Here is a 19,747-nt window from a genome sequence, read left to right as displayed (position 1 = left end):
TGTTCGACAAGTGAGGAATTTTATTCAGGAAATACAACAGACAACTCATCAGGAAATATATAAAAAGTATTTTTGAGAGCAATACTCACCGACAATGAACAATCAAATGTCAATTACAACTGTAAGCACTGACATTTTATCATAAAATCACAAGTGATGCCATGTAAAACAAGCACAAACAGTGTGAGGTAGCAGGTTTACATGTTTTATTGGACAGTTAGATAAGGGTTTCAAGTCAGACATAACTGGAGGGTCAGAAATGGCAACTCATGGCAGGTCCAAAGAGACACAAACAACCACAAACAATGTGGAAGGTGGCAAAGTCATCCATTACGGCCTGCTTTTTTTCTAAAAGCCATGTTAAAGCCATGCTTAAGCGCCTAAAATGACTTTCAGAGGTTCCATCAACACAACATTCAGTACCCTTTTAAAGAGATCGCTGGACACATTTGTTTCGTTTGTCACATTAATCATTTATGGCCAAAACTTTAGCCAGTTAAATCTCATTATATGTCTTTGATATCAACCAATTAAAACCTCAATGTTAGACTGGTATGTTGATTGAATTGGTAGGTTTGTGGGTGGTGGGTAGACCTTTTAACTACTAGGTTGGTAGGGGCACCATTTCCTGTGATGTTTCTAGGGCAAGTACAGCCTAGTGGTGCTCATTCCCCTCCAGGTCAACATAAACTGAAGTATTTTTCAATGGCTCTCAAGTTTGCTAACAAATCTAGTCAAATATCCAGGAAAAAAAATGAGTTTGATTAATAAAGATTTTGGTCTCTAACTGAAAAAAAAGGGGGGGCGACAAAGAACAAAAGGACAACACATATAAAGGGTAATGGATATTGTATTTTTCAAAATAATAATAGTTAAACATCTGAAAATATGCTTTTCCTCTTTATAAATCGGGCAGGGTGAAAAATTTAAAATAGTAACTTTGCTGATATCCAAATAATTATTGATAAAAAAAATATATATACATTCTTAAAAACCTATAAAATATTTTGTCGATCAGGCAAAGAAACAATACATACATAACTTATGTCTGCACACCATCACTTCCAAATAAGAATTCAATGTTGTATCAAAATAATACCATTAGTTTGGATTCATTATCCTCTCGCAAGTTGATTTCAATACCGTGGCCTAGTCATGGCAGTTTAAGCATATAATTTCTAGCCCATATTTCTTGTAAGCCATGCTTGGTCAAAACAAATTTTGTTAAAAAATATGCACGGAATAAAGTTAATCAAAAAATATTTCCTTTTTCCTAGAAAAATATAAACCATCTTGTAAACACAAAGAGCAACAAATACTTTTTTTGTCACAATAAACTGTAGATTAATGTTTTTAAAGAAATACAATGAAATCCTTGGGGGACAAGTACAATGCCCTATCATTAAGTAATATGTGTTGGTGCACGATTTGTTTTGAAATATTCGTTAAGAATGACAACAAAGTGGATGTCGAAAGACTAAGATTAGCAATGCAATTGGCGATAGCGTAACACTAGAGGACATAGTTGTGGTTCAGTTAAAACCCCAACATGTAATTTCCTTAGGTTAATATTTAGTTTGACGGTAAGTGTAAGCTTGAAGCATATCCTTTGAAAGATGTGTTTGCTATCTACCAAACCACTGCTTGTAGTGGTGTAGTCTTCATACTTTGGGGAACAAACTGGATTTTTTTTTTACCTTTGGTTATAGCGTTGCTGGTGTGCAGCTTTTCAAGAGGAGCTATTGTGCTAAGCTTTTTTTGATAATAAACAGCTGAAATAGCATGTTGATGTTTCATCTTTGCTCTCAAGTCAAACTCCTCGTGCCATTGACATGAACGCTTGTGTATTGTATTAGCAATGAAGATTATTTAACAAGATTTTACACTAAGATATTGCTAAAAATTCCAATCCGTAGGAAATGGAATGACCAAAAGTATGAGGCAAATAATTATAAGAATGAATCTGTACATTAGCAATTAGCCCATGAGATTACCAGTTGGGTATATAATTTCCATGACTGATGTTTGTCCACATAAAGCAATCTTACACTTTGAATCCCTCTTTAGAAAATTATCACTTTTTTCCTTTGGTTGATTGCTACAAATGTGAAGTAAGGCGTCACTTAATCCTACAATGACATACCATATACATCCACGACTTATATTACACAACCTGCCCATCCCTATATGTTGGGGAGGATGAAATGAGGCTAGAGGACAATTTTCATGGAGGATCATTCAGAGTGCCGACCTTCAGATGCCTCCCAGTGTGCAATTGAGATGCTCATCTGCGAATCTATAAGGCAAAGAGGGCATCTTCCGTCTGTTCGACTTTCTTGTGCGAGTCAACGGAAGCGCAGGCAGAGTGAGCCGGGTTAGTCCTGGGTGGAGAGGTTTCAGATGCCTTGGCCCGCTCCTCCAGGAACTTATCAAACTCTGTAACATAATGTTCTTTCAGGTATATGCACAGACAATGATTGGACCTGCATTTGTTTGTGGAAGGGAGCTTGGCTAAAAAAAAATAATGCCAAATGCTGTGACATACCTTCACTAGTTACACCTTCATCTGTATGATTGCCTTTCTATAAATAAAAAAAGGTGTCATCAATACTTTTGTGAAAACCTTCTGACGAACTCAAATATTTATTGTTCATATGCAGTCACCTTCCTCACTTGTTTCTGTAATATATTAATTAACAGGAGGGCCTTATCCACTAAATGACATAGGTGCCTTAGCTTTGCATGTTGTTCATACAAATGATGCATAGCAAAATCTAATCTGTTAAATATTCATATGTTAACTTGAATTGCCAGATGTTTTGTGGTACATATCACAATTTGAATGCAGAAAACACAGGGATTGTTTTCAATCTTACATTCGGTGAAAACATGTGAGGGAATGATGCTTCGATCAAATCAGAACCTATGATTTATACCTTTCCCTCAAAAAGGATAAATTATGAAAATACCATTTGAGAAAATGTGCAGTTATCAAAGACATTTTCTTCACTGTTTAATGTTTTTGCAAGTCAATGTTTTGTACTTAAGTTCCCAAAATATAAACAAAACATGGTTATGAACCCATTCATTGTTAGGATAAAGTCAGAAAGGTCTCACATGACACAGATTTTTAAAAATTAATTAACACAAACCCAACTTACACAAAACCATTTTAAATCTACTGTTCCAAAACAGCCATTTGGGAGAGGGATGATGCATTTTGCAGTGAGTAAGACAGACTTTGTAATTGTATATTTTGTTTAGCAACTTGAGTCAGCCAAATATAACACTTTGTAGTAAGACATTAAGCTTAAACAGGTTTTAGCCACTGAAATCTACCAGTAGAAAAGAATAAAAAGTATACTATTCAAGCAGAAGTTAACCCTAATACATTTCTTTTGCCATATAGTGTGTGTCTGCCCACTTGTCCAAACCTAATATCATGGTTATCATTGTTTGTGGAAAACACGTTAATCAGCATATTCAGTTTGTTTGATCCATCTCTGGGTGCTGCCAATTTACGATTTTCTGTTGAATGAAGATGACATCATGGTTGCTCAGGCATCACGGCCAATCATGGCTCAGCTTTGATTAACCGTGATTTGATGTCAATTTCAGTAGACAGAAAGTGGCAATATGGCTGCCGCCTGAAATGAATTTTAAAAAGGCCGTGTTTAGACTAGTGGGGGGCCCATACAAAATATTGTTCTTAGAACATTTCTCAGTTGGTTTTAACTATAAATGAATGTATATCTAACATACAGAAAGATTGAAAGTAACCATGGTCTTTTGCGGCACAATCCACAAGTGAGTTTATGAGTAAATCAGGGCTCACAATCATCAGCGATTTCAGTTATTGATAAAACAAACTCATATTAAGTGAGAATGAAAAAGGATGTCAAATAAAATGAAACTCAAAAAATGAGTTAAAAATATGAGGACAGACAAAATACAAAAGAACAAACATCTGGAATCAAGGTAAATCATGTCTCACCACATCAGCACAGAGCCACTCCTCTATGTCATCCATTACAGAGGACTGCGATACAGGGATCTACGGAGCAAGCCATGGACAAACCAAGGAGCAGCCACAAAACAAACAAGGGCACACAAAGCAAATGACAACCCCATCACACAAAAGAAAGACATATCACAACACGTGATCAAACCAAGGAAAATTCCCAAACGGAGGAAACAGAAAATAAATAAAATGGTGTTTTGTTTTGTTTTTTTTTAAAAAACGGCCAACAAACAATAGGTTCCATGCTGTCAGCGAGCAACAACATGTCATAGATTTTCTGAATAGGCGTTGCCTGGTTGTGTTTTTTCATTATCCGCTAACTAACTGCTTCTGACTAATGTCAAGTCTCAGCGTTCATTATTCCAAATCCTTATGGAATTAGCAACACAAGTTAACCTGATTTAAAGTCATATTAAAAGGAGGAAAGCGGAGGCATGACAAGCAAGGACATTCGAGAGGCAAACATAAACCTGAGGAACTCGCGAAACATGCACACACTTAAAAGGAAGCGCTGTGATAGAAAGTGAAGTAGGGTATATCGTATGTGAGTTTACACCAAGGGAGAATGCAAAAGTTGCACCAAAAAAAACCCCAACAATCTTTTATCAGTAGTACCTTACTTTAACAACATTTATATATTACTCTTTTGGCACGTAACAGGATTCTGCCGAGTACAGTTCTTTTGCGTTTGACTTTAAATGTTACATAGTGTATATTTAAAAAGCCGTATAGTAGATTTTTTTAATGATTTGTGTATATTGTTTTAAATGTATTTATGTAAATTTCCTAGTCAACATAAATAAAAAAAATAAATTGAAACAAATATTTGTTCAAACTGATTTCTGTGTCTTCTTCTTCATTTGGGTGAAATACTAATGTTAAATTTTGCACGGAGTTGCAGAAGCTTACAATTGGAATAAAACCATCTCATTTCTTTTTACTCCACTTTATTGTATTTTTTTTTTTTTTGGGGGGGGGGTTTCCTTTCTTTCTGTTAAAAGGAATGAAGAATTTACGAATACGTAATAATGGAAGACTAAAATATAACGACAATGACTTAACTCAAAATTTAAAGTATATAAGGACCAGGTTATATGAAATAGTGCACAGGGAGCGCAGTTGCTGTGTTTTGCGGAAACATGGCTCGCGTTTAGCATTCCGGACGCTAACGTGTAGCCACCCGGAGCTACCCGGAGCAATCCGGCTTCAACGCCGCTAAACAGAGACACGAAAGCCGGGGGGGAATCGGAGAGGAGGCGGACTTGCTAACACGAGGTGGTGTATCCCTGGATTTTCACAAAGAAAAGTTTTCCATCTGCCGCAGGAATGTCGAACTTTTGGACTGGCGTGACGTCATCCGCTCCGCTACAAGCACCCCTAGGGCATCATGTTCATCTGTTAATAAACAACGGGGTAGACTGCTGGAAGTGTGAATTTCCCTACGGGGATGAATAAAGTATCTATCTATCTAAATGGTAAGTACGTAAATGTACCATTTCAGCACTCCACATTCTTTTCAAGTTAAAAGGCCATAGAGAGCTCATGTCATGTAATTCAGGTGAGAGGAATGCACAAGCAACCAGGAACAAAAGTAAGCTGACAAAAGTGCTATAATGAAGTATGATTGTCCAGACTGTTCTTGTTCAAACATCGGCAGCAAACACTGCTTGTTGGAAACACGATTACAGTCATTCATGTATTGATTAGTTAACTTACTGGTCAAGGTCAGGCTAGACCCGGTCATGTGGCTGGGGCTACTTCGGGTCATGCCCAATACTTTCTGCTCCACAGGCAGTTTGTAATAAGTGATTAACTTGGTGATGAGAATGTTTTACCCGGTAATAAAATTACATTACGTAGGTGGACAGAATTATTGGGGCAATTACACTAAGAGAAAGTAAAATTTGTCACTAATGCTACAATGCATTTTGTGACTGAGTATGCTAAGAATTTCCATGCTAAAGTTGGAAGGTTGAAAGAAGAGAAGTGGATATAGAAATTTCACAAATCCATTGTTCAAATGTCCAATTTTTGAAATGGGTTTGGGGATATCTAAAATCGCACACGAATATAGAACAAGAATGATTTAGATTGAAAGGCAGAAACAATGAGGTTGCACAAGCATGTACACCTTCATTAACCTTGCATTCAGCCATTATCTGCACTGCTTATCCTCAGTACTAAGCATTGAAAGCGTTCATGGACCAATCTAGCATACTCGTCAGCATCATTTATTCAGGGCCATGGGGATGCTGGACACCCTGAACTGGTTGCCATCCAGTCAGAGGGCACAAACCTAAGGACAATTTTGGAACTGCCAATTAACCAGACATACACGTTTTTGGAATGTGGGAGGAAACCAGAGTGCCTGGAGGAAACCTATGAAATCAAGAACATGCAAACTCCGCCCAGGAAGGCTGGTCACTGGATTTCATCCCATGACTTCAGAACTGTGCCGTGGACGCGCTAACCACTCTTCCGCCTTCCTCATTGACCAATCAACCTCAATTTTAAAAAATGTATTATTGTGCTCAGCTTGAATCCAAATAAAGTTTAGATGGTCAGGTAGATTTCTCTTAACATTTTTAACAAACAAAAATCCATGTCGTGTTAAAAAATTTAGAAAATTATTAATAACCATTTAAAAAAAAATAATAATATGTAACAAAAACAGCCACAATTGTGGCACCTACTTTTCCATCTGGGCGGGAAATAGTTTTAAATGTTAGACACATCAAAATAATAATTATATTTCACTGATCTAGCAATGATTAATAGTTGATTAATTAAGTGGTGCGACAAAGATTTGTCCACCCCCACAAATATACCAAAATAAACTATAAAAAAAATTCCATCCACATTTTTGTAACCGTATTAATAAAATTGTGTTAAAGATTTAGATGTAGTTTGTAGCTATAGTATTAGACTACAAATGTGAAGTTTGAAACTCGATAAATGTGGCTAATGGAAAAAAGGTAAAGGTTCTTGTAAGGCAGTGGGTAAGGTGTCAGTTGACTTTTTTAGCATGGCAACTATGTTAATACAATAAATCAGTGGTGGGCAATATGGAGAAAATGCTTTTAAGTGGCTTTTCTATGGACTTGACACAGTGCCTAAATAATGAATGAGTCCTTAAATTAATGCCGCAGAATAAATTCCTGACCAAAGACAATGCTTTGGCATGTAAAATATAAGAACAATCCTGGCACAGAGCCATCCTCATTACGGCAATATTTTAAAAACTTAGCGACTCAGTGAATAACAGCAAAGTCAAATGTGCAGCCATAGAAAAATATTCTTGAATCATCATATTGCCCAACACCGGAGTACAACACCTGCACTGGACGTGGTGTTTTGTCAAAGAAAACTAGTCGGACTTAATTTCAACTATCTAGGAGTCTGTGACGTGAGACTAAAAACAAAGTGTGGTAGATTATGACTGAGGCTGTGTGAAGTTAATGGTGATGGTGTAAAACATGAGGGAGTGGGAGGACACAAGAAGGATGAAGTCCTCACCATTCCTTGGGTAATAAGCCAGCTGTCTATGGGCAGCTCCTGATCGGCTTGGTTATCATCCCCTTCTACCCATTGCTGAATCAACAACAGAAATACGCCTTACTCCAGAGAAGATGGTTGACCGGTTGCACAACAACGTAGTAAAGGAAGCCAATTCAAATATAAAATTCTCTCCAATGAGGGCAATGACAGACCAAAAGAAAACAGTGAAAAGGAATTCTGAAAAAGAACATGCAGATAAGGCACATAGACAAAAGCATTGCAACATACAAGTGAAATGTCAAAAGTATAGAAGTGACACACCGTTTCTTTTTTAATTGGAAAATTTGATTGCAAATGCAAATATTTTGGGCAATCTGTAAATCAAACTGTAGATTGGGTCATTAATTTAGACCTTTGTTAATAGGTAGCCTTTTGATATATAAACAAACAGACTATAATCAATCAAAATAGTGCTATTTATATGAGTAAAAAACAAAGCAAGCTACTGTCAATGTCACAAGGAACACACGCTCACTGACGCACATCATCTTTGCAAAACTTGTCTTATTCACCACATTTAAATACAGTAGTACTGTACACTTACTCCTCCCGTGTTGTGTTGTCGAACATCCAAAGCCGAGGCAAGCCCACCAAGATCCTGCGGATCTTCATATTTGACACTGTGCGCAACAAACACATTGATGTCACAGATTTGGATTGACTGCTAATGTTGCTTCTGCAGGGTTCTACCGTTTGACTATTTAAAGGTCAATGTGCTCTTTCTTATCTTATTCTTAATTGTAAAGATAGCTCCTTGCACATGTAAGCTTAATGAAACTACAAAGAAAATCTAATTTTGTGATACAAGCCCAAGATCAAAACCACATGGACATACTTTTTTCGCTGTTCAGCCAAAGAGCTGCTCCGGGTCTGTGCAAACATGTCGAAGTCGTCCTTGTTGCGGCTCGTTTGACTTTTAGAACCGACATCTTGAACAAAGTGAAATTACGGTAGGAAATTTAACCATTGAAGGGCAAGAAAAAAAATCAGAACACAAACCAAAACCACATGGAAGACAATTAAACTGACTATGTTTTGACCCCCTACCACAGGAATTAACTCGAAATCGTTCGATTCCTGACTCCTCCGTGTTATATTTCAAAGTGTCCTTGGGCAAGACACTGAATCCATAATGCCCCCAATAAGCAGGTAGGCGCCTTGCATTGCTAACTCCCTCTTGCTGTGTGAGTGTGTGTGAATGGGTAAGTGTGAAGCACATTGTAAAGCGCTTTGGGAGGTCTTCATTGACTTGAAAAGCGCTATATATTTACCATTTAATATTTAAAACACGGATCTCTCCTCTGCGAGGCACCGCGCAGTCACACACGGAACAGAGGAGGGGCGTTAAGGTAAAGCCTCTAAAAAACACAGCGCGCAACTGAAAATGTCTAAATTTCAGGTAAAAGTCCGCATTGTTTAAAAAAAAAAAATTTAGCTGTGCGCTTGAATGCCACTGGTTAACCCCTTGCGTGCCAATAGTGGCACGCGTGTCATAGGTTGCCGACCCCTGGCATACAGAAACATGCATGGACTTGCTCCCTAATATAATTCAGATTGAATTTCCCCCTATGTTCCAGTCCGGAGCCTTCGCTATGAAAATGCTGGTCTACTAGTGATCGCAAGAGCCAAGAAGAGATCCGCAGGTTCAAGAGTGTTCTCTATTCGGGTCCCGGTGCTGTGGAATGCTCTTCCCCCTGAGATTCGATCTCCAACCTCACTGGAAATATTTAAATCCAAGCTTAAAACCCACTTCTATTCCAAAGCATATGAATAACCTAAATTTTGTGTTGACAATATCTGTGTATTATTTATCGCAATACCCAATTCAGCCTGGTCATCCTGGAAGGGGGATTACATCATGGGCAGTCCTTTTTCAGGGTTTCTTCATTTTCCTCATGTTGAAGTTTTTCTTTACCCTAGTATAGGTTTTAGATCAGGGGATAGTGTAATAATAGTCTGTAGTTTGCAATAGTCTTTGATCTGTGCAGCCCTTTGAAACTCTTTGTGATTAAGGGCTGTACAAATAAACATGACTTGACTTGACTTCTCTTACCAAGGCCAGCCATCACTGAGGACAGCGAGGTCGCATTTGCGTTATGGGCTGGTGAGGCTGTGGCGCCAGCGATGCCATGAGGAGGAGGGCTGGACGTTACTCTGGTTTTGACTACATCGGGGGAGCCAGGACCCAAGTCGATCAGATTGTTATTTGTGGCCTCACCTAAAATCTAGCAGAGGACATAAATATAAATGCAGTCTTCAAAACTATTGAATACTCATTTTGATTGCCCAGACAGGCAGTTTTAACTTTTTTCAGGACATTTTAAACAATATTGCGAGTGTGCAATTGGGGACAAAGAAAATGAAGCCCCTTCCACATATATTAATTACTAGTTGGTGATAAAGACAACAATTTATAATACCTACAAATAATACATGCATTCAGAAAGTAACAAAGAGTTTAATATCTACTAAGTGACTCCGTAAGATGTAGTAATTTACTAATATTTTCCCACAATAATTGCCTTGATGTCCCTACATAAGCCGTATTAAACTGAAAAAACAATTCCCCCAAAAAGAGAGAGCACCTCACCAGACAAAAAAAAAATCCGTATTTGAAGACTGGCTTGGCTTTGGCGTCACCTTGTGAAATTCTAGAGCAGTGTGTTTCAACCTTTTTTTTGAGCCAGGGCACGTTTTTTACATTGAAAAATATTTGCAGCACACGACTAACCAAAATTTTTTATAAAATGACACTGAACATTATGTTTGATTACAATATAATTTATAATACACCCAGTTTTTACAGCACAGACACTTGACAATGAAATAATATTTGCAGAAAATGATTAATAAATGTTTTATAAAATTTTAAACTTTAAAAAGTGACATTGGATAATTTCTCACGGCACACACTAGAGTGCCGCAGCACGGTGATTAAGAATCACTGTTCTCGAGTGTTAAGATTTCATGAACACTTAAAACATAAATGGATGAGTTACTTTGTGAATAGCCAAATACATACTTCGTGATAAACAGTATTCTCAAATAGAAAGTCACATATATCAACCTCACCAAAATTTTTATGATTCTAATAAATAAACTAAATGAAGTTCACAAGACAAAGACGTGATTTTGGCGCCCGCCCCGAGACTAGGAGGTTGTGGTTCAAGCCTCGGCTGAGTCATACCTAAGACTTAAACATTGGTACCCGTTGCCTCCCTGCTTAGCGTTCAGCATTAGGGGTTGGAATTGGGCGGTTTGGTCACCTAATGACTCCCAACACCTCAGTTGGGTTGAGCGGGGGGGCCGGGAATCCCCTCCTCTGAATCAATCTCCCAAAAAGAGTCAGAAATTACTCTAGCCACCTCCCACTAGGGGGATATGGCTGTGGTATATATAATAATTACACTGTTCACCACAGAAACTCTGGCTGGCAAAGACATAACTCAGCTCAATCAGTTAGCCACATTACAAACAGACAGGTTACGAACAGATCTACCGAAAGCAAGCAGCTATATAGGAGGTGGCGTCAAATGCCACATGCCTCTAATACATGAAATACTGGCCACATTTACCCAACAAATATCAAATTGCACAACAAAGTGTTTCTTTGGTTTAAGGTCTCCAACAATATTTTCAAGTTGGTTCATCTTGCATAGCTTTTGTATGGCCATAATCAACCTCAAAAACAGCTGACTTTCCCCAACCATGCAAATGAACAACAATGCTTGCATTCAGAGCAGCTACTGGCAATACTCACCGCTTTGTTGTGAGCGCCTCTCCCCAACCTGTACCTCTCGTACCTGAAAACAGCACAACACAAAGGGTTTCATGAATCTGATTTAGCTGATGTATTTTATTTAATAACTGTGCAACCACACCTCTCATATCGGAGGAATACATTGTTGAGGTCGTCATTAACGTGCAGCAGCTCCTCTGTCACTTCCTCGTTTGATACGTGTGAGATCAGTTCCACAACTCGCTGCTGCATTGCTCTGCATGTTCTGTGCAACTCCTTAAAGGTGAGAGAGAGCATAGATCCATATTGTATAGATAAGTTTGAGAATGAAGCAAAATAAAAGTAACACAGCTCACGTGTATAGAGTATTGTTTAACTTATATGCTTGAAACATTGAATGTTTTCATTTAATAAATAAATATAGAAAGAAGACCGCTATAGGAGTATGATCGAAACATGACTGTAAATTAAATGTATTTTCACAATGTAAGTACACTGCTCCTTACTTGTGGTGAAAATATTAAAAAAAAACCACACTCTTTCTTTAAATTGATATCAACTAAAATTTGAAAGCCAAAGCATTGAAAGCGTTCATGGACCAATCTAGCATACTCGTCAGCATCATTTATTCTAACGCTTCGTTTTGGTTTGAACACATTTATTGACACTAAAAACAGAAAACAATCATGACAATCTCAACAGCAATTAAGCACATTCACAATATTATATTCCAATATTACGTTTTTAACAGCAAACACAAAGTGAGGTTTGAACAAACCTTCTCGAAAATCAAACATATTCACAATTTCATTATACAACATCTTTGTTAGTGTCAATAGATCCGTCCAGGCCAAAGTCGATTGTCCTCGGTCTGAAAAAATCCACCGACACCAACAGCAGCAAAACACAGCTATCAAGCATATTCACAATTTTTTGGGGTTAGCAACGAGACCACTGGGTGGCAGCAGATAATCAGTCATAAAGAAAAACCAAGAAGATTTTGACATTTTGACAGACTCAACATACTACTGGTAAAATAAGTCACTTTCTACAGATGATTAAAAATACATAAACATATATGTCTGTGAGTATTATCGTAAAGTCTGTTAACATATGCTGATTATAGTTTAATTGTTAAAGCGAAAACAAAATCCGCAAAATTTAATGCTGGTTCATTATATTTTATGGCAGCTTTATAGTGTTTAAATTGGAACAAAAAGTCAGAGTGTCAAGTTGAGCAATCTTTCCTCATACCTGTAGCAGTTCTAAATCAGATCTATCTTCCTGACCGGGCACCATCTCTGTGAGCATTTCCGACAAGACTTTGATGTTGCCTCTCACAATGTCCAACTCGCTTCGTAAGCGTAAAACCTGTCGGCAAATTTTTGGGGGGGAACATTCACACTATGGCTGCTTAAATGTGACTGAGTGTTGGTTACCTGTTCAGGAGTTGCTGTGATGGGGCCAACTGGAGAGACCTGTGTAGCAGGTGACTTTGTGGCAGGTCTTGAAGAGGCAGTAGTGGTTGCAGGTGCAAGGTACTTGATCATGGCTGGGTCCACCTCTGGTGTCCCCTTGAAGGAAATATATCACTTAATCGATAGTACAATAGTATGTAAAAGATGAATGCATGATTGCCTCACCCGCTGTGGCGTGTGGATGGGTGACAGTGCATCCAAATCTGCCATGGGAAACTCCATGCCCTTCCTTTTCAGTTCCTCATAAATGTGGACCACACCAGTAAGATCAGGACTACTTCGGAAGGCGTCGGCCCAGGCCTTAGACAGAATACAATTTTATTCATTGCATAAGATTATGTGGAAGTTAGTGTAGTTTGTCTAAAGCAGGAGCCAGGGATTTCTTTCGACTCAGAGAGCCACGGAAGCAAAATAATTGTATCCTTATTTTCAGTCAATGCATACAGGAAGAAATTGCTAAAGACCTTATTAATACCACACATATTAAAGGGCTGAAATCTACAGATGCACGACAGGGTGGCTGTCCAGGGAAATTGTCCAGTTTTAGTGAACTGTCTCTTCAGCTGGTACAAAATGCCACAGCGAGGCTTTTAACTAGGACAAAAAAGTACGATCACATAACACCGATTTTGGCTAACCTGCATTGGCTCCCAGTTAACCTTAGATGTGATTTCAAGGTTCTCTTAGTATTATACAAAATCATACATGGACTTGCTCCCTCTTATCTTTCAGATCTGATTTCCCCCTATGTTCCGGTCCGAAGCCTAAGATCTGAGAGTGCCGGTCTTCTGGTGATCCCAAGAGCAAAGAAGTGTTCTGCTGGTTCGAGAGCGTTCTCCATCCGGGCACCGGTGCTGTGGAATGCTCTTCCCCCTGAGATCCGATCTGCAACCTCAGTGGAAATGTTTAAATCTAAGCTTAAAACTCACTTCTACTCCATAGCATATGAATAACCTACTCTTCTCGTCAGCGTAATATAGTGTAATAATCTGTGAAGCCCTTTGAGACTCTTCGTGATTCAGAGCTATACAAATAAAAATGACTTGACTTGACGTGAGAGCCATCTCATATATTTCAAGACAGATTTCTAATAACAGGAACTGCAAAACTTGCTCCCTATACATATGCTAATTCTTTAGTCCATTTAATTTCCCTTTAAGTTTGATGATTTAATAAAATGTATAAATAAAAGGTGGGGTGCGTAATTTAAGGTGTCTTTAAAAAGTTTATATTACATATTTTCCCTATTAAGTATGCCTTAACAATGACCGACTGAGTACAGAGCCTTTATATACATTTTTCCCACCGCGCCGATTTTACACACGTTTTTCTTTTGTTCTAGGATAATAATGGCGAAAATAAGAAAATAACTGTTTCAAATACAGTCCAAATATCAGGCCAAATCCCCAAAATGATCAAAAAGTAAGTTTATTTAAGCATTTCACATACTTGGACACACACAAAAAGGAGCTGCAATGATGATTTCAACCAGAAGATCGCATCAGCGAGGAGAATATTTTTAAGATACATACAACATCCTTATGTAACAATGCCTGAGCCTTTTCCTCTTATAAACAAATATCTCACTTAAAGTTGGTCCATCTCCCACAATCATGAAAAATCTCTGAGGTTCATTTTGGATGTCATTTGTCTCATGAATCTGGATTACTAAAAACTTATGTTAAAATATGAAGAAACATTGCAAATAACTAGAAAAAGGGTGCTCTAAGGCACAGACTCAAGATTTCATCATTTTACAACGACGAAATGACATATTTGTTATCAATTTTGGCTAACCTGCATTGGCTCCCTGTTAGCCCAAGATTTGATTTCAAGGTTCTCTTATTATTATACAAAATCATACATGGACTTTACCCCTCATATCTTTCAGATCTGATTTCCCCCCATGTTCCGGCCCAAAGCCTTCGTTCTGAGAGCGCCGGTCTTCTGGTGATCCCAAGAGCCAAGAAGTGTTCCGCTGGTTCGAGAGCGTTCTCCATCCGGGCACCGGTGTTGAGGAATGCTCTTCCCCCTGAGATCCGGTCTGCAACCTCAGTGGAAATCTAAGCTTAAAACTCACTTCTACTCTATTGCATATGAATAACCTAAACTTCTCATGTGTAATAACCTGTGAAGCCCTTTGAGACTCTTTGTGATTAAGGGCTATACAAATAAAAATGACTTGACTTATCCACACAAAAATCATCTTAAAAGTCCTCAAATGCGTCATTGATCATTCATAATTTTTTCCCGTAACTTGCACAGTCCAAATGCTAGGAAAAATCTCGGGAATTGCTGCAAGGCATAGGTCACACTCATGTATTCTGATGCATCTAATTGCTAAAAAGAGGGAAAATACTTTAAAATAACTTCTCATCTTGCCGACGCTAAAAGTTCAAAAGTGCTACAGCGCTTCTGCCAATCGCGATAAAACTGCAGAATTGCCTAATCTGCCTAAATGGGTTTAAATAGTGAATATGTTGTTATATATCTGAGCCATATAGAATTATGAAAAGAGGCACACCTGGCTAGCGAGCCATAAGTTCCCGACCCCTGTTCTCAAGCTTTTTGGGTACATAAAACTTATGTCTGAAAGCTTCTTCAATTACTGTGACCTGGCTGTAGATGGCAGTGTTGTTATTACGTTGGCTTTAAAATAGAAAAGCAGGAATCGCTGTCCGGTAAAACAACAAAGTAACACGAACGCAGCCTGTACCTGTATGAGCGACAGCACCTTGTCTTGCACAATAGTAGGAGGATTGGCTTTGGGAGAGATGATTTTTACCAAAATGCCATCGATGAAATCTCGGTTGGCGACCTGAAGGTGAAACCTGTGGCCGCAGTTTTTCACACAAGTCTCCACGACCTACACGATCACAGCAAATTAGGGAGAATTGACATCACTCTAATCTAAGTTCTTGATGGTCATTTACCATTAGTGCCAGCATGACTTCTCTGTAGTTCTTGTTGCCGTTGAGTCGTTTCTTTAGCGCTCGCATGGCATCTTTTGGCCTTCAGGAAGAAAAGAAAAACACACATCAGAATGGACACATCAACGCGATATTCTTAACAACTTTGGTTTGCAATTGGTTTTAGCTTTTAATAGAAATAATTCAGTGATGAAAAAAAACAACATTTCTCAGCGCTTTACATAAAGCTGGGGAGAGGAAGAAACTTGAATTCACACGCGTGGTCGCGGTTTTCTTTTATTCCAGGATGAAAACGGTGAAAGTAAGCAAATGACTGTTTCAAATACAGTCCAAATGCCAACCCCAACTCCCAAAAAGATGAAGAAAAAGGGTGGTCCAAGATATATACGGACGTGCATGCACCACAGAAGCAACTCGTCAACAGTAAAGATTTAAGCCCAAAGATGAAGTCAAAGAGTAAAATTACGGACGCCACCTGTAAGATCGTTGAAGCCCATTTTGACCGTCATTTTTGTCGCAATAAATGGCTTTAAAACAACAGGAGTTCTTTTGTAAAAATGTTACAAAATACCGCCAACAAGAAGGACGCGGATGTATTTAGGGGTGTGTACTGCATGCTCAGAGATCCACCCACCCCTACCACTCACCCAATCAAACTGCTCTGGGTGTTAGGCTAGGGGTTTACGGTTTGTTCTGTGGTGTTTCATCATTAAGTGTCTCAACAGTGACCATAGATTGTTAAAGAAGCTTCCACATAAAGGATTCCACAGAGACATATAGCCAAAACGGGGTCTGTTGGTGTAACAACGCAAAACTATTGTTGAAACTTTGCCATACGTATTCTGGACAGAATTGGAACACCAAATGTTGCCTTGGTCTTGTATCAACTAAAATTGGAATGTCACAAAGAAAATTATCATGGCATTTCAAAAGATAAAAAAAAAACATTTATTTAATTTCTGAGCCAGATGTACTCATGAAGAGCCATACCTGGCTTGCGAACCATACGTAACTGGACTCTGACTTAAAGCCAGCAATTTCAGACTTAGTTCATTTCAATAAAATAGAATGTAAAAAAATATATATTTAAAATCAGATCAAATATTATATATATATATATATATATATATATATATATAATTTGTAAAAACAACATATATTTATTTGTAAAAAAAACAGGATGCATAGGAAAAAATTTTCTTTTAATGTAAGCAGGGCTTTAAGTTATCTGCCAGTGGTCTTACGTAAAAGTTATAAATCCTCATGATAATATATGGCAACATCCATTTTTTGGGGCACACCCCTCTTTTTTACATAGTGTAACATTTGGTGGATTGATTGGCTGCTTTTTTTTCATTCGACCTCAAAGATTTGTCATCCTGATTATGTATTACACAAGGAAGTGATCATCTCAGTGTGAAAACCTGCTTACGGACGTTCATACCAGACATAAATAGAGCCGTTCAGTGACACCTCCAAGCAGACAATAGGCTTTTTGTTCCAGTCGTGAACTATTGCTCTAGTCTGCCAGTAAAACAAAGAGCACCATGACAAACTGACGTGGGCAGCACCAACGCTAAGAAACGGAATTCTTTTAACAGAGCCTACACTGTAGAAAGCAAAAACTCATTTCGCAACCTTACCCTTCGTCTGTCTCATTTATGATGTCACAAATTTCCATGTTGAGGGCCCAGTTTTCGTTTTGGAGCCCTCCATCTGTGGCCCTCTCTAGAATACACAATAGAAAAACATCAACTTTAATTCATACGAATGAAAATTGTGTCTTTAGGATTTATATCTCAGTATATGTTTGAAGATACATTTAAAAAACATGTAGATTGCAGATCTATGAAACAAAATTGCAAGAACGAGAGTTGAAGTGGTTTTTAATGCTTTTTTAAGTAGGTATGTGGAGAGGGCCTACGTGGCACATTTGAGTCAGGAAGGAGTCGCATTTCTCTAACAATAAAATAAACTCTTTTGGCAAGACCAACCCACACAACACATCATGAAGGCGGTACAGTGGGGTGGGAAGCAACAGAAATGAAAGGGAGACTAAAAAATAATGGAAAACCCCTACAACAACCATGCAGCAGATGTTTTAAGTTGATACGACAAATTGTAGGAGAAAAGTGTAAGACAAAGCAGCCTCAATTTTCCTAATTTGTCATTGCAGACTTGATTGTATGGTTGCCAAGTTTGATTCCAGAATTTTAAAGCGTAGTGAATATTTCAATTTTCATCTGTCCATCAATTTTCTTTCACTTATCCGAGGTCGGGTCGCGGAGGCAATGGCCTCAGCAGGGACTTCCTTTGGCAGGTACCAGGCTCTCTACGCGGCCGACCCCTTCCATAGGTGGTGAGCCCATGGTTAGGGGATTTTAACTTTCACAATCTAAAAATTGTACATACCTAGTAATCTTTAAAAAATCCCAACAAACATGAGGCTTCTTAAAAAATGAAATAAAGTATGCCCAGATAAAAGTGGATGGATACGTATTTAATGTCACCAACATCGACCCTAAACCCATAAAAATATTATTCAGTATTTCAAAAATCTTCCTAAATGCCAAATCAATCTATTCTTGTCTATGAGACAACGGTGTTTATCTTGTTAAAAAGTAACAAATAATAAATGCCATTTCCTAAAACATAAAATCCAAGAGCATGGTAAAATCCACAGAAAAGAGAGACTTCAGGTATCACTTGGTTCTGCAAAATTGTTTGGTCAGCAAATTGGCATGCAAACTGAAAGTGGATGACTACAAGATGAAAAGTGGACTTAAACAGTGGATTAGATTAGTTTTGAAGTTTGTTAATGGTGGTGCACTTTCTTTGACTTACTGATTTCAAGTCTTGGCAAACCACCTAGGCTGGATCAGCAACCCACTTTGAAACAATTACCGGTACCCACCAAGAAAGGTTGAAATACAACAGAACGGTGTCAAGGCTTCCCTGTACTCCTGAGTCGCAGGAACTGTCCTCATCAGTAAGTCAGATAATTATGTGGCAGGCAGTGCCTTGTAGTGCCAGCTAACTGCTTTGCCTCTCTATTCCCATGTTTCACATTCATTCTTGGTGTCCTATCCCTACTTTTTTCTTTTGCAACCATCACACCTCCAACTTCTATTCAGTATCTTAATTGAAAATTGAGGCTAAAAATAGTCTTGAGTATTAATATCATGCCTGTATGAACACTAGAAAGTGTGGAAAACAGGCTTTGATTTTTCAAGGATGTAGTACAACCAAAAAATGTCACATATTTTTAGTTAACCGGTACTTATGCATAGGTGATGTTGGTCCGTATACATTTCTTAGTCTGATTATTTTAGTATAGGAATTATTAATCCATGATACAAAAAACTGGGTAATTGTTATTTAATCTACAACAATAGCATGCATTATAAGATAGTCTTTACCTCCAACTCCCCAACCAATCACTGCACCTCGCCTCCTTTCTAAATTATAAGTATGCCCACTTAAATACATTAAATAAACGCAATTCCAGCTTTGAGACATCTGTTGTTGTTTTTTTTAAATTACTGTACTCTACTGTGGATTAAAAGTACTTTTAGTCAGTGTGTAAAAGGGGAAGTGTGAAGCACAATTATAAAAGCGTCTTCATTGACTTAAAAAGCGCTATGTAAATGCAGTACATTTACATTTACTTTTCTCAGAGCCGAAATATGATATTCAGAGATTATAAACCACAGCATTGTCCAAGACACACCACAGGAAGCAGTGCCCCGACAACCCTGGCTGTTAAAGGGTCCGTGAACGTTATTAGGTACATTGGCGGACAAAATGTTTTTTTTGTACCAAGTCAAATATGGTGCAGTATCCATTTCATGTTCATTACCTCGTGTTGTAGGCTATATTAACGGCATGCAAGCATTCAAATAACCACGTTTAATAGTAGTAATTGTTTGATTTAGAATTATGGAATGTTGTGAGTCTTGTCTGTTAGAAGAGCCGTGCAAAGGGTTTCAGAAAGTTCCAGGCCTGGTGGTATTAAAACTGG

At 38.1% G+C, this 19,747-nt stretch overlaps 1 protein-coding gene across 1 annotated transcript in view; it reads right to left on the bottom strand.

The window, feature by feature from the left end:
- Positions 1 to 184: 184 nt before the first annotated feature.
- tom1l2a (target of myb1 like 2 membrane trafficking protein a) overlaps positions 185 to 19,747 on the bottom strand; it is a 20,653-nt gene continuing 1,090 nt past the window's right edge. The window contains exons 2-16 of the mRNA XM_088339140.1: positions 17,370 to 17,454; positions 15,730 to 15,808; positions 15,513 to 15,662; positions 12,962 to 13,096; positions 12,758 to 12,892; positions 12,573 to 12,689; positions 11,461 to 11,594; positions 11,340 to 11,382; positions 9,633 to 9,804; positions 8,415 to 8,508; positions 8,124 to 8,199; positions 7,538 to 7,612; positions 3,995 to 4,054; positions 2,546 to 2,582; positions 185 to 2,436 (exon numbers count right to left, since the gene is read on the bottom strand). Of these exons, the coding sequence (XP_088195266.1) occupies positions 2,297 to 2,436; positions 2,546 to 2,582; positions 3,995 to 4,054; positions 7,538 to 7,612; positions 8,124 to 8,199; positions 8,415 to 8,508; positions 9,633 to 9,804; positions 11,340 to 11,382; positions 11,461 to 11,594; positions 12,573 to 12,689; positions 12,758 to 12,892; positions 12,962 to 13,096; positions 15,513 to 15,662; positions 15,730 to 15,808; positions 17,370 to 17,454 (1,532 nt within the window). The 3' untranslated portion in view covers positions 185 to 2,296. The remainder of the gene's footprint in view (positions 2,437 to 2,545; positions 2,583 to 3,994; positions 4,055 to 7,537; positions 7,613 to 8,123; positions 8,200 to 8,414; positions 8,509 to 9,632; positions 9,805 to 11,339; positions 11,383 to 11,460; positions 11,595 to 12,572; positions 12,690 to 12,757; positions 12,893 to 12,961; positions 13,097 to 15,512; positions 15,663 to 15,729; positions 15,809 to 17,369; positions 17,455 to 19,747) is intronic.

The sequence above is a fragment of the Urocampus carinirostris genome, chromosome 1, assembly GCF_059441175.1.
Source record: "Urocampus carinirostris isolate Australia breed hairy pipefish chromosome 1, RoL_Ucar_1.0, whole genome shotgun sequence".
Taxonomy (NCBI): domain Eukaryota; kingdom Metazoa; phylum Chordata; class Actinopteri; order Syngnathiformes; family Syngnathidae; genus Urocampus; species Urocampus carinirostris.
This window is presented reverse-complemented; position numbering and strand designations above follow the sequence as displayed.